General features: G+C 43.0%; 1 protein-coding gene across 2 annotated transcripts in view; it reads left to right on the top strand.

Annotated features, from left to right (window-relative positions):
• Window positions 1–12,798, top strand: part of MOGAT1 (monoacylglycerol O-acyltransferase 1) — a 48,221-nt gene that overhangs the window by 31,005 nt on the left and 4,418 nt on the right. For both annotated transcript variants that reach the window (XM_032278040.1, XM_032278038.1), the window contains exons 4-5: window positions 2,805–2,979; window positions 4,096–4,295. In XM_032278040.1, coding sequence (XP_032133931.1) covers window positions 2,805–2,979; window positions 4,096–4,295 — 375 coding nt within the window. The remainder of the gene's footprint in view (window positions 1–2,804; window positions 2,980–4,095; window positions 4,296–12,798) is intronic.

Genomic DNA, 12,798 nt, shown 5'->3' with positions numbered 1-12,798 from the left:
GGCGCGCACCACCATGCCCAGCTAATTTTTGTATTTTTAGTAGAGACAGGGTTTCACCATGTTGACCAGGATGGTCTCGACCTCTTGACCTCGTGATCCACCCACCTCAGCCTCCCAAAGTGCTGGAATTATAGGCATGAGCCACCGCACTGGCCCAGACTTTAGATTTTATCTTGTAGATAAGCCATGGGGAACTTGGAGGGATTTTGAGCAAAGGAGGGATCTGATGGATTTTGTGTGATAGAAAGATAATTCAGGCAACAGACTGGAGAGTGGTTAGAGGCAGGTAGGCCTGGAGATTGTGATGATGGAGGAGACCTGCTGAGTGATGAAGGGAGAGGTGATAAGGGCTGAGGTAACATTGGCAATGGCACTGGAGATACAGAAGAGGAGATTAATATTAAAAATATTTGATACGGTCACTAAGACTTAGTGATGGATTCATCCTCACGAAGGCAACCACTGTATTTTGTCATTATTAACATCTAGCCCAGTACCTGGCCTGTAGCAGGTGCTCAATAAATGCTTTTAAATGAATGAATGATCAGTCATTTTGGTGGCTGAGAAAGGGAAACGTGGCTACATATGGAAGAAGTTGTGTTTTGACCAGATAGATGATGGTCCCATTCACCTTGATAAATAGTGTTGGAAGAGGGACCACTTTGAGGGAGAATTTAATGCATTTGGTTTGGAGATGTGTAATTTGAGGTGTCTTAGAGCTGTCAATGTAGAGATGTCAGTTAGGCAATTGGAGATATGGGCCTGGAACCTCAGGAGGAAGATCTCCTGACAGATGGATTTGGGAGAACTCAGCACACATAAATGGTGGTTAAATCCATGGGTGTTAGAGGACAAGAGAGATAATGGAGGACCTCTAATAAATAGCAGCATTGGGAGAGGCATGGTGGCTCACGCGTGTAATCCCAGCACTTTGGGAAGATGAGGTGGGCGGATCACCTGAGGTCGAGAGTTTGAGACCAGCCTGACCAACATGAAGAAACCCCATCTCTACTAAAAATGCAAAAAGTAGCTGGGTGTGGTGGTGCGTGCCTATAATACCAGCTACTCAGGAGGCTGAGGCAGGAGAATCGCTTGAACCTGGGAGGTGGAGGTTGCGATGAGCTGAGATGGCGCCATTGCACTCCAGCCTGGGCAACAAGAGTGAAACTCCATCTAAAAAAAAAGAAAGAAAAAAGAAATGGCAGTATTGACCCGAAGACAGGGATACGGAGGGAAAACTGCGAAGTGGCCAGAGACAAGTGGCCAGAGGCCAGAGCCAGGTGTGTGGAAACCCAAGAGGCCCTCTTCCTTGTGGGAGAGATGCACCCAGCTGTCACACAGGTTCACACAGAACAGAATGGCACGCCTTGACCGCAGTGAAGGTTCAAACCAGTCTAGGCGGGCTCAGGTTCTCTATCTCTAACCTAGAATCCTCTGCCTCTTAAGAGGATAGTTGGTCATTCAGAATCCTGTCATAATTCCTCCCATAATAGAAACCCAGAGTAAAACTGGCATATCATTTCCTTCAAGAGATGTGATATGCTATGTCTTTATAAAGCCTGTCTAACACATTCTGTTTTGACTGAATAAAAATGGGTAAAGCCCAGAATGGAAGGAAACATAAGACATTAAAAAGTGATTATTTCTGAAATGTAGGTCAAGAGTGGTTTGTATTTTTGTCTTTGTTCTTTCCTATATTTTCCTCCAAGAGTACGCAGAACATGTAAAATCTGAAAAGGAATCTTTTAAGTTATTTTTACATCAGAGAGCCTGAAATAAAGACTGAACAATTATCTGTTTTAAATGAACAATTTACCAAAGTCAGACTACACATTTTGGAAACATGTAGAGAGCTGGCAAGTGATCAAAGTTGTCAAATGTCTTGATTTTTTTTTTTTTTTTTTTTTTTTACTGTTTGTATTAGTTCATTTTCACACTGCTGATACCCAAGGCATACCCAAGACTGGGAAGAAAAAGAGGTTTGATGAACTTATAGTTCCACATGGCTAGGGAGGCCTCATAATCATGGTGGAAAGCAAGGAGGAGCAAGTCACGTCTTACATGGATGGCGGCAGGCAAACAGAGAGAGGTTGTGCAAGAGGACTCCTGTTTATAAAACCATCAGATCTCACGAGACTTATTCACTATCATGAGAACAGCATGAGAAAGACCAGCCCCCATGATTCAGTTACCTCCAACTTGGTGCCTTCCATGACACAAAAGAATTGTGGGAGTTACAATCCAAGATGAGATTTAGGTGGGGACACAGCCAAACGGTATCACATTTATATTAGAAATCCAGGTTTGGAAAATAATTATCCCTATAGAATATCTGAAAACAGGTTGTCGTATATTCAGAAAATCCACTGCAGCCTCTTGGAGAATATACCTTTTGGTTTTGTGTAAAAATTCACCAGGATAAGTATCAAGACCACCACATACAGCTGTGTAGGTTGTGCACTGAACAACTCTAGGGGCAGGGGATTCTTTTACTTAGAATGCAATATAAATGGTATCCTGTAGAGTTCAGCAGTGCACAGCCTACCTAAAGAAACAAGTGGTAGACCTAGTAATGATTAGATGACATTTTAAAGACCTAGCCCAATTACCTGCCAAAATGCTAACATATTAATAGAATGCATTACTAAAGATTCAGCTATGAAAAATTACAGACCTGCAAAGTGCTCCAGAGGTAAGCAGTGTAGGAAATGTGGTTAAATGTTTACTATTGTCATGGAAGATTATGATAAAACATAACTTTTTTAAAAGGATAATTAGTTACACTTTTTGTTTTATTCACTAAGGGCCAGTTTCAGTTTCCAAGAAAAGTGTGTCCTATGTGCTAAGCAAGGATGGAGGTGGAAACATCTCTGTCATTGTTCTTGGGGGTGCAGAAGAATCACTGGACGCCCATCCTGGAAAATTCACTCTGTTCATCCGCCAGCGGAAAGGATTTGTTAAAATTGCTTTGACCCATGGGTAAGTGGCTTTTTGTATAAAGTAGTGGGTCAGGAAAGTTAAGACGTTACTGAACAAACCACGAAGAAGTGAGGTGATTTTCTAACCCTTAAAGACCTCCTCCAAGTCGATCTGACAATAAACGCAGGTGTGGAAGTTCTTGGGGAATGGAATATGACCTTTTTACCACAGTAGCCAATGCCATGACATTCAGCAATTAAACTTCACTCTAAAAGCAAAACAACAAGAACAACAACAAACACCAACATTCTTCCTATACACACAGTGTAATTTTCCAGCCAAATAAACAAACAGCCTTCACTCTGCCATCAGGCTGGAGTGCAGTGGCGCGATCTTGGCTCACTGCAACCTCCACCTCCCGAGTTCAAGCCATTCTACTGCCTCAGCCTCTCGAGTAGCTGGGACTACAGGCACGTGCCACAGCACCCAGCTAATTTTTATATTTTTAGTAGAGACAAGGTTTCACCATGTGGGCCAGGATGGTCTTGATCTGTTGACCTCGTGATCCACCCACCTTGACCTCGCAAAGTGCTGGGATTACAGGCGGGAGCCACTGTACCTGGCCTGGAACCTTTCTCTTCTTTCCTTTTTTTGAGACAGGATCTCACTCTTGTTGCCCAGGCTGGAGTGCAATGGCATGATCTTGGCTCACTGCAACCTCTGCCTCCTGGGTTCAAGCAATTATCCTGCCTCAGCCTTCCAAGTAACTAGGATTACAGGCATACACCACCATGACCTGCTATTTGTTTTATATTTTTAGTAGATACGGGGTTTCTCCATGTTGGTCAGGCTGGTTTCAAACCCCCGACCAGGTAATCTGCACACCTTGGCCTCCCAAAGGGCTGGAATTACAGGTGTAAGCCACCGTCCCCGGCCACCTGGAATGCTAATTTTCTATAGAATATAATTCCATCTGTTAATGGCTAGCCTACTGAAGTTCCTCCCCAAAGAATGTCAAGTTTAAGGCAGTTTCAATGAACATGAAGTTACCAATATAGGAAGGCTTGGGCACATTAAAAAAAATTTTAAGGATTTGTCGCAAGAGTATGCTGGACAGAATAAGTTATTTGAATCCTTTTCATTGAAAATTCTCATCTGTTCCCTTTGTTATTGCAGCGCCTATCTGGTCCCAGTGTTTTCTTTTGGTGAAAATGAACTGTTTAAACAAATTAGCAACCCTGAAGGCTCATGGCTTAGAACTGTTCAAGAGAAACTACAGAAGATCATGGGGTTCGCTTTGCCCCTGTTTCACGCCAGGGGAGTTTTTCAGTACAATTTTGGCCTGATGCCGTATAGGAAAGCCATCCACACTGTTGGTATGTACATAAAATGACTACAATTATTTGCTTACTTTAAGCAGTGTTTCCTGTTACTGACTGAGGTGCTAATGCAAGAAAAGTGGCTTTGAGTAAGAACTTTCTAAAATAATAACCCTGTAGATGTTATTTGAGTTTTGTTTCTGATATTCCTTTTTTTTTATGAAATGACTACATTTTCCACTAGAATAGGAATTGATTGTTTTCAAGAATACTTCTATTGGGCCAGGCGCAGTGGCTCACGCCTGTAATCCCAGCACTTTGGGAGGCCGAGGCGGGTGGATCATCTGGGTCCCGAGACCAGCCTGACCAACATGGAGAAACCCCATCTCTACTAAAAATACAAAATTAGCCTGGCGTGATGGTGCATGCCTGTAATCCCAGCTACTCAAGAGGCTGAGACAGGAGACTCACTTGAACCCAGGAGATGGAGGTTGCAGTGAGCTGAGATCGAGCCATTGCACTCCAGCCTGGGCAGCAAGAGCAAAACTCTGTCTCAAAAAAACAAAAAGAAAAACAAAAAAAAAAAGAAAACACAGATACTGCTATTAAACTACAATAAAATAAAATCCAATTTTTGAAATAAAGTTTCTAATACTCTGTCATAAATCTATTTCCTTGTGCCCGCTGATTATAACAGCAATTCTTTGATGACAAGTTCTATCAGAGTTTACGGATAGATTTAAATTTTTGTGTGATAAATGTCCTCATCATGTTCAGTTCACATAGGCATCAGTTTCTATAGCAAAAGCTTTTTTTTTTTTTTTGCAGCTCTCTCTATATATTCTGTTATAGACTCATTTTATTTTTTAATTTTTAAAATTTCAATAGGTTTTTGGGGAACAGGTAGTATTTGGTTACATGAATAAGTTCTTCAGCGGTGATTTCTGAGATTTTGGTGCACTCATCACTGGAGCAGCGTATGCCATACCCAATGTGTCATCTTTTATCCCTCACTCACCTCCCACTCTTTCTCTGAGTCCCCAAAGTCTACTGTATCATTCTTAATGCCATTGTGTCCTCATAGCTTAGCCCCCACTTATGAGTGAGAACATACGATGTTTGGTTTTCCATTCCTGAGTTACTTTACTTAGAATAATGGTCTCCAGTTTTATCCAGGATGCTGCAAATGCCATTATTTCATTCCTTCTTATGGCTAAGCAGTAGTCCATGGTGTGTGTGTGTGCGTGTGTGTGTGTGTGTGTATATATATATCACAATTTCCTTATCCACTCGATGATTGATGGGCACTTGGGCTGGTTCCATATTTTTGCAATAGCAAATTGTGCTGTCATAAACATATGTGTGCAGGTATCTTTTTCACATAATGATTTTTTTTCCTCTGGGTAGATACCCAGTAGTGGGATTGCGAGAAAAAATGGTAGTTCTACTTTTAATTCTTTAAGGAATCTCTACAGTTTTCCCCAGTGGTTGTACTAGTTTACATTCCCACCAGCAGTGTGGAAGTGTTCCCTTTAAACCACATCCACACCAACGTCTATTATTTTCTGAACTTTTGATTATGGACATTCTCGCAGGAGTAAGGTGGTATCGCATTATGATTTTGACTTACATTTCCCTGATCATTAATGATGGTGAGCATTTTTTCATACATTGATTGGGCATTTGTGTATCTTCTTTTCAGAATTGTCTATTCGTGTTTATAGCCTACTTTTTGATGGGATTGTTTTGTTCTTGCTGATTTGTTTGAATTCCTTGTCGATTCTGGCTGTTAGTTAGACCCATTTTATTTCGAAAAGTTGCATGTTTGGGAGAATCCAGTTGGAGGAGGAGGATGAAGACCATGTTGACAAAAATGCTGAGGAGTTAGCCAAGTGTGGTAGCACACGCCTGTAATCCCAGCACTTTGGGAGGCTGAGACAGGAGGATTTCTTGAGCCCAGGATTTCGAGACCAGACTGGGCAACAAAGCTAGACCTCGTTGCTACAAAAAAATTTTAAAATTGGCTGGGCACCGTGGCATGTGCTTGTAATCCCCATGCTTTGGAAAGCTGTGACAAGAGGAGCACTTGAGCCCAGGATTTGGAGATTGTCATGAGCTATGATTCCACCCTGGCACTCTAGCCTGGGTGACAGAGCAAGACCCTGTCTCAAAACAAACAAACAAACATAAAAACCCAGGAGCAAAGTATTTAGCTCCTCAGACTGGAAGAGGATTGGAGAGCTGAGATGAGAAAGTGCTGAGCCAGGCACTAATAGCAGAATGACTAAAACTATAAACTTAATATGAAGCTGGAAGTCATATGTTGACCATGGGTAGCCCATTAAGCGAAATTCACATTTTAGTCAAATATTGTTTTTGGTCTGTTTTGCTAGGCTAGGATTTTACTACCATCAGTTTATAAGTGGTTTCCATTTCATGTGCAATCACATGAAGGGAGGGAAAGGGAAGGGAGTAGGGGTAGGGGAGAGGAATAGAGGAGGGGACGGGGGTGGGAGTAAGGGAGCGGAGGGGAGGGGAGTAGGGCGAGGGGAAGAGAAAGGGTTCTTTCCATTAGTAGGCTTGCCTTGGTGGCTTGTGGCTGATGCTCCGGCACTAGCCACATAGAGACTGATCTTGGCATTGAGAAGTCATTTATTATTGCAGCTGCTGGATGTACAGAAGGAAGTGGTGTGGGTTTGAGGTCTGACTCTGAGTGACTTTGAATGTTTCATTTATCTTCTCTGAACCTCCGAGTTTACAGTTATGAAAGAAGAGACCATTATAATGATTCCGTCTTCTCACAGGGTTATTATGGGGATTAAATGTCATGATACTTGGGAAGGCACTCTAGACTCCAGGTGCTAGGCAAATGCAGGTTGGTAAAGGGAGTCGAGGCCTCCTGACCAGCTTGTTGAGAGCTTTCAAGTGTGTTTCCATTTCCCTGTATAAGTAACTTGCCAAAATGTTAATCTGAATCAAATCATGAGGAAATAATCAGACAAATCCAGATTGTGGGACATTGTATAGAACAATGTCCTGGACTCTTTAAAAATATCAGTGTCGGTCAGGTACAGTGGCTCATGCCTGTAATCCCAGCACCTTGAGAGGCCGAGGCAGGCAGATCATGAGGTCAGGAGATCAAGACCATCCTGGCTAACATGGTAAAACCCCATATCTACTAAAAATACAAAAAATTAGTCAGGCGTGGTGGCACGCACCAGTAGTCCCAGCTACTCATGTGGCTGAGGCAGGAGAATCGCTTGACTCGGGGAGGTGGAGGTTGCAGTGAGCTGAGATCGCACCACTGTACTCCAGCCTGGGAAGCAGAGCAAGACTCTGTCTCAAAAAAAAAAAAAAAATCAATGTCATAAGAGAGAAGAGGGAGGGGGTCCTCAGAGACACACAACAGCTGTTGTGAATTGACAAGAAAATAATAACTATGAATGGTATGGAGATGATTCATAAAGTTTCAATTTGGATTAAGTACAAAATAATATTGCGAAGAGGTGACATTTCTTGAGTATAATAATGGTGGTGTTTTATAGTACGCTGTTTTTGTTTTTAAGTAATACTGCAGAAGTATTTAGGGGTGATTGACATGATTGAATCATTGATGTCCACAACTTACTTGCAAATGGCCCTACAAAAATAGAAATAATACTGCATATGTATATATGTACACATATGTGTGCAAAGTATTAGAAATTGATGTGCCTAGATGGGCTTAGGCAAGTGCTTATCGTATTCCTTCTGAAGGTTTGACTTTTTTTAAAATAAACAAGATAAGTAAGGGAATGCAGTTTATTTAAATAAAGCTAGTTTGAAACCACATGAGGACAAACATAATCCATTGTGTTTCAAGTCATTATTATATTCTGATGGGAAAAATGCAGAGTGAACCCGGGAGGTGGAGGTTGCAGTCACTCCAGCCACTGCACTCCAGCCTGGGCGACAGAGCAAGACCTTGTTTCTAAATAAATAAATAAATAAATAAATAATGAAGTCCGGGCAAGGTGGCTCATGCCTGTAATCCCACCACTTTGGGAGGCTGAGGCGGGCAGATCACCTGAGGTCGGGAGTTCGAGACCAGCCTGACCAACATGGGGAACCCCCATCGCTACTGAAAATACAAAATTAGCCAGGCATGGTGGTGCATGCCTGTAATCCCAGGTACTCGGGAGGCTGAGGCAGAAGAATCACTTGAACCTGGGAGGTGGAGGTTGCAGTGAGCCGAGATGGTGCCATTACACCCCAGCCTAGGCAATAAGAGTGAAACTCGTTTCAAAAAGAAAAGTGTGTAGAAAAAAAAAAAAAGGCAGACTAAGTAAGGGATTTAGTAAAATAGAAAAAAAAAAAAAAAGAAAAAAGGAACTTAATTTAAGTTTGCATTGTAACATAAAAGAGATTAAAGAAAATAATATTGTTAAGGGCACTAGCATGGTGTTGTAGGGGAGGTGTTGTATGTTGTAAACTTTACCTGTAGCCTCTTAGGGTCATTGGCTGGGCCTGAGAATGAAGTTGACATGAGCCTACAGGAGAAAAGCACAGTTTTGCAAGCACGTGGGAACCTCCGTAAGAAAATGAAGACCCAGAGAATTGGCAAGGGCTGAGTTTATATACGAGGTTCAACAAGGAAAGGCAATTGTGGAAAAATAGCTGAAGTCAATGGAGAGACTAAAAGAAGATCAGTTGTTTTAACAAGGTCTGAACAGATTTCTCTTGGCCTGTGTCCACATTTCTGGTGATAACGTTCCTTCCTGCTACAGGGAGGGGATCTTTTATAAGGAATTTTGTTTCCTGCTTTCAAGAAGAAAAGGGGAGGTTAGACTGCCCTTCTTGTACCTGAGCGTTTGGTTTTTTCAGTGCCTTTAGCTAAAAATAATCTCTGTGCCAAAGTGGCATATTTTAGGGTGGCATATTCTTCCACCTTTCAGCACCCAGGATGACATATCAATGCTCAATGAATGTTCATGAGTGAGTGTGTCTGTGTGTGGACCTATATGCACATACTCACATGTACACATGCTGACATTGGGAATCTTTTGAGCCTCCACCAGAAGCCACAGGTGAGCCCTGACTTGCTCTCTGGCTTCATTTGACACCCAGGTTCCTGCTCTTTTTTTTTTTTTTTTTTTTTTTTGAGATGGAGTCTCACACTGTCATCTGGGCTGGAGTGCAATGTCATGATCTTGGCTCACTGCAACCTCTGCCTCTGAGGTTCAAACGATTCTCCTGCCTCAGCCTCCCAAGTAGCTGGGATTACAGGTGTCCACCACCATGCTTGGCTAATTTTTTGAATTTTTAGTAGAGACGGGGTTTCACCATCTTGGCCAGGCTAGTCTTGAACTTCTGACCTCGTGATCCACCCACCGTGGCCTCCCAAAGTGCCGGCATTACAGGCGTGAGCCACCTCGCCCGGCCTGCTTCCTGTTCTTTTTAACCCTCGTTGGCCACATAGCCCCTGCCTGTTTTTCCTCTGGTGCACAGCTACGTGGCAGCTTGAAGAGCAACTCCTGTGTGAGACTATTAGAGCAATCAACTCTATGGAATCTTTATGATTACAGATAAGTACAACAAAGATTTTTTTTTTTTGCTGTGAAAAATCTACTACTTGCCTCCACGAGAAAGAAAAAATAATGCCCATTTCTAAATGCTTCTCCAACTGTGTATACCTACCACAGCCCACAAAGCTCCCTTATCTTAGGTAAATACAGCATAGCACCATGGAAATTGGAGCAGGATTGCTGTGTAAGGCGATATATGCATAAGTGATCTTGAATTGCTGGAGGGAATTGGAAAACAGAGCAGCTGAGCATACCAGCCGTAAAAAGCAGTGCAACATAAACAAAAGCTGTGATTCCTGACTCTGCCACAAGTAGGCATTGGCAGATTTTTTTCCAGGGCAAGGAATTCTATTTCCAAGAGCAGCCTGATACAGCTGGTTTTTTTCCCCGTTTGTTTTGTAAAAAGGGAGTTTTGCAGAAGTTTGCAACTAGCTTAGTCTTATATTGAAAACATTTTTTCTTCTCCTTAGTACTGAAAAGATCCTTCTGTGGAGAGAGAAAATTCTGGCCTTCTAGGGCTCCAGGATCCCTTTTAAGAATATATCAATTTGCAATAACTCAGCACAGAACAATTCCAAGTAGACTTTTTTTTTTCTTTTTTTTTTTTTTTTTAAGATGGAGTCTTGCTCTGTCACCCAGGCTAGAGTGCAGTGGCACAATCTCAGCTCACTGCAGCCTCCACCTCCTGGGTTCAAGCGATTTTCCTGCCTCAGCCTCCCAAGTAGCTGGGACCACAGGTGCTACCACCACACCCAGCTAAGTTTTTGCATTTTTAGTAGAGACACGGTTTCATCATATTGGCCAGGCTGGTCTCAAACTCCTGACTCCGTGATCCACCCGCCTTGGCCCCCTAAAGTGCTGGGATTACAGGCGTGAGCCACTGTGCCCAGCCCAGATCTTTTTATTTGACCCTCACAGCACTGGAGTTGGGTATGGCAGGGATTTTTTTATACAGTTTCGCAGATGAAGACCTTGAGCTCTAATGATAAGTAAGAGATAAATGTGATGAAAGCTTATAATTCTCTAGATCTTTGATGTAGGCTGAGACCCCAAGTCACTGAGTGTTGGGCCTAAGGGATTATGGGTAGGTTATGATAGTGTTACAGGAAAGGGGTCCGACCCAGACCCCAAGAGAAGGTTCTTGGATCTCACACAAGAAAGAATTCAGGGCAAGTCCGCAAAGTGAAAGCAAAGGTATAAAAGATGAGCCACTCTGCCGGGCGCGGTGGCTCAAGCCTGTAATCCCAGCACTTTGGGAGGCCAAGGCAGGTGGATCACAAGGTCAAGAGATCGAGACCATCCTGGTCAACATGGTGAAACCCCGTCTCTACTAAAAATACAAAACATTAGCTGGGCATGGTGGCGCGTGCCTGTAATCTCAGCTACTCAGGAGGTTGAGGCAGGAGAATTGCCTGAACCCAGGAGGCGGAGGTTGCGGTGAGCCGAGATCACGCCCTTGCACTCCAGCCTGGGTAACAAGAGTGAAACTCCGTCTCAAAAAAAAAAAAAAATGATGAGCCACTCCACAGACAGAGCAGCCCCTAGGGCCACTGGTTGCCCATTTTTATGGTTGTTTCTTGATTATATGTGAAACAAGGGGTGGATTCCTTCTGCTTGCCCTTTTAGACCATAGAAGGTAACTTCCTGACGTTGCCGTGGCATTTGTAAACTGTCATGGTGCTAATGGAAGCGTAGCAGTGAGGATGACCAGAGGTCACTCATTGCCATCTTGGTTTTGGTTGGATTCTTTACTGCAAGTTGTTTTGTCAGCAAGGTCTTTATGACCTGTATCTTGTGCCAGCCTCCTGTCTCATCCTGTGACTTAGAATGCCTTAATCATTTGGAAATGCAGCCCAGGAGGTCTCAGCCTTATTTTACCCAGTCCCTGTTCAAGATGGAATTGCACTGGTTCCAGCGCCTCTGACAACAGGGCTAGGATTTGAGGCAAGCTGGGGGCCCTCAGAGCCAAGGCCCTGATCAGCTGTTCTCTCCATCTGTCCTCCCTTTCACAGAAGGTGAAGGGACCATCTTAGAGCCATGAGGGTGCATGGATACCTCAATGTCCTCATCTCTCTGCCTTTGGCTGGAGCTCATTCCCTGAAGTTTTATATTTCTGACATTGCCATTCAGGTTCGTGATGTTTTTCCATGGACTGGCTGATTAGCCTTCCTGTGTCCCTTGTTCTCATTTGTAAAACATGGACAGTAATGGCTGCCTTGCTAGGTTGTTCCAGGGATTTGACTTAAAGACATTTAGGAGACTCTTGATAGATAATAGCTTTATTTCCAATACAGGCACAAGTTAGCTTCACGGCAGCTCTATTGGAGCTGAACTATATTGGTAGCAGGTTGCTTTCCACTACTAATGGGCTTTTGTGGGAAGTAGAAAAGTTCCTCTTTTAAGTTTCCTTTCTTGTTAAAGAGTAAGTGTGCTAATACCTTTGTTAAGCCCTGTCCTACGTAGCTGTCAGACATGCCATGCTTACTGGCACATAGTATATTCTATGTCCTTGTACTTTAACCAAAATATCTGAGCTGGATGTGCTTACAGCCATGTCCCAGCTCTCCATTGCTTTTACCTGTTTAGAAAAGTTTTAAGTTGTTAGCCAGTCGGGTTTTAGTTTAAATTGTAAGGTTTGACTCCAGCCAACAGAGATCAGATACAGCAGCAAGGATGACCCCAAATGCACAAGGGATAAAGTTGTGTGTTTTCCTTTGTTTATTATCCTCTCACGGCAAGATGCCTAGCAAGGGTACCCTTCCTGCAGTCCAGGAAGTAAAAATTGCATTGCTGAAAGATCCTTTGTCTCAGTGCTAATTTTTCTTTGCTGCACTGAGCATCTATTTCCAACAGCTTTCAACCTCATTTCCCTGAGATGGGCTTTTCTGAGTTCTTTAGTAAAGGTATGCTTATGGTCTGTGTTCTGTTACTTGTGGCTTCATCCCTAACAAGCAATTAAGAAAGATTTCTGGCCGGGCGCGGTGGCTCAAGCCTGT

The sequence above is a fragment of the Sapajus apella genome, unplaced genomic scaffold, assembly GCF_009761245.1.
Source record: "Sapajus apella isolate SASKATOON/1434 unplaced genomic scaffold, GSC_monkey_1.0 scaffold10, whole genome shotgun sequence".
NCBI lineage: Eukaryota > Metazoa > Chordata > Mammalia > Primates > Cebidae > Sapajus > Sapajus apella.
Note: the sequence above shows the minus strand (reverse complement) of the source record. Positions and strands in the feature narration are given on the sequence as shown.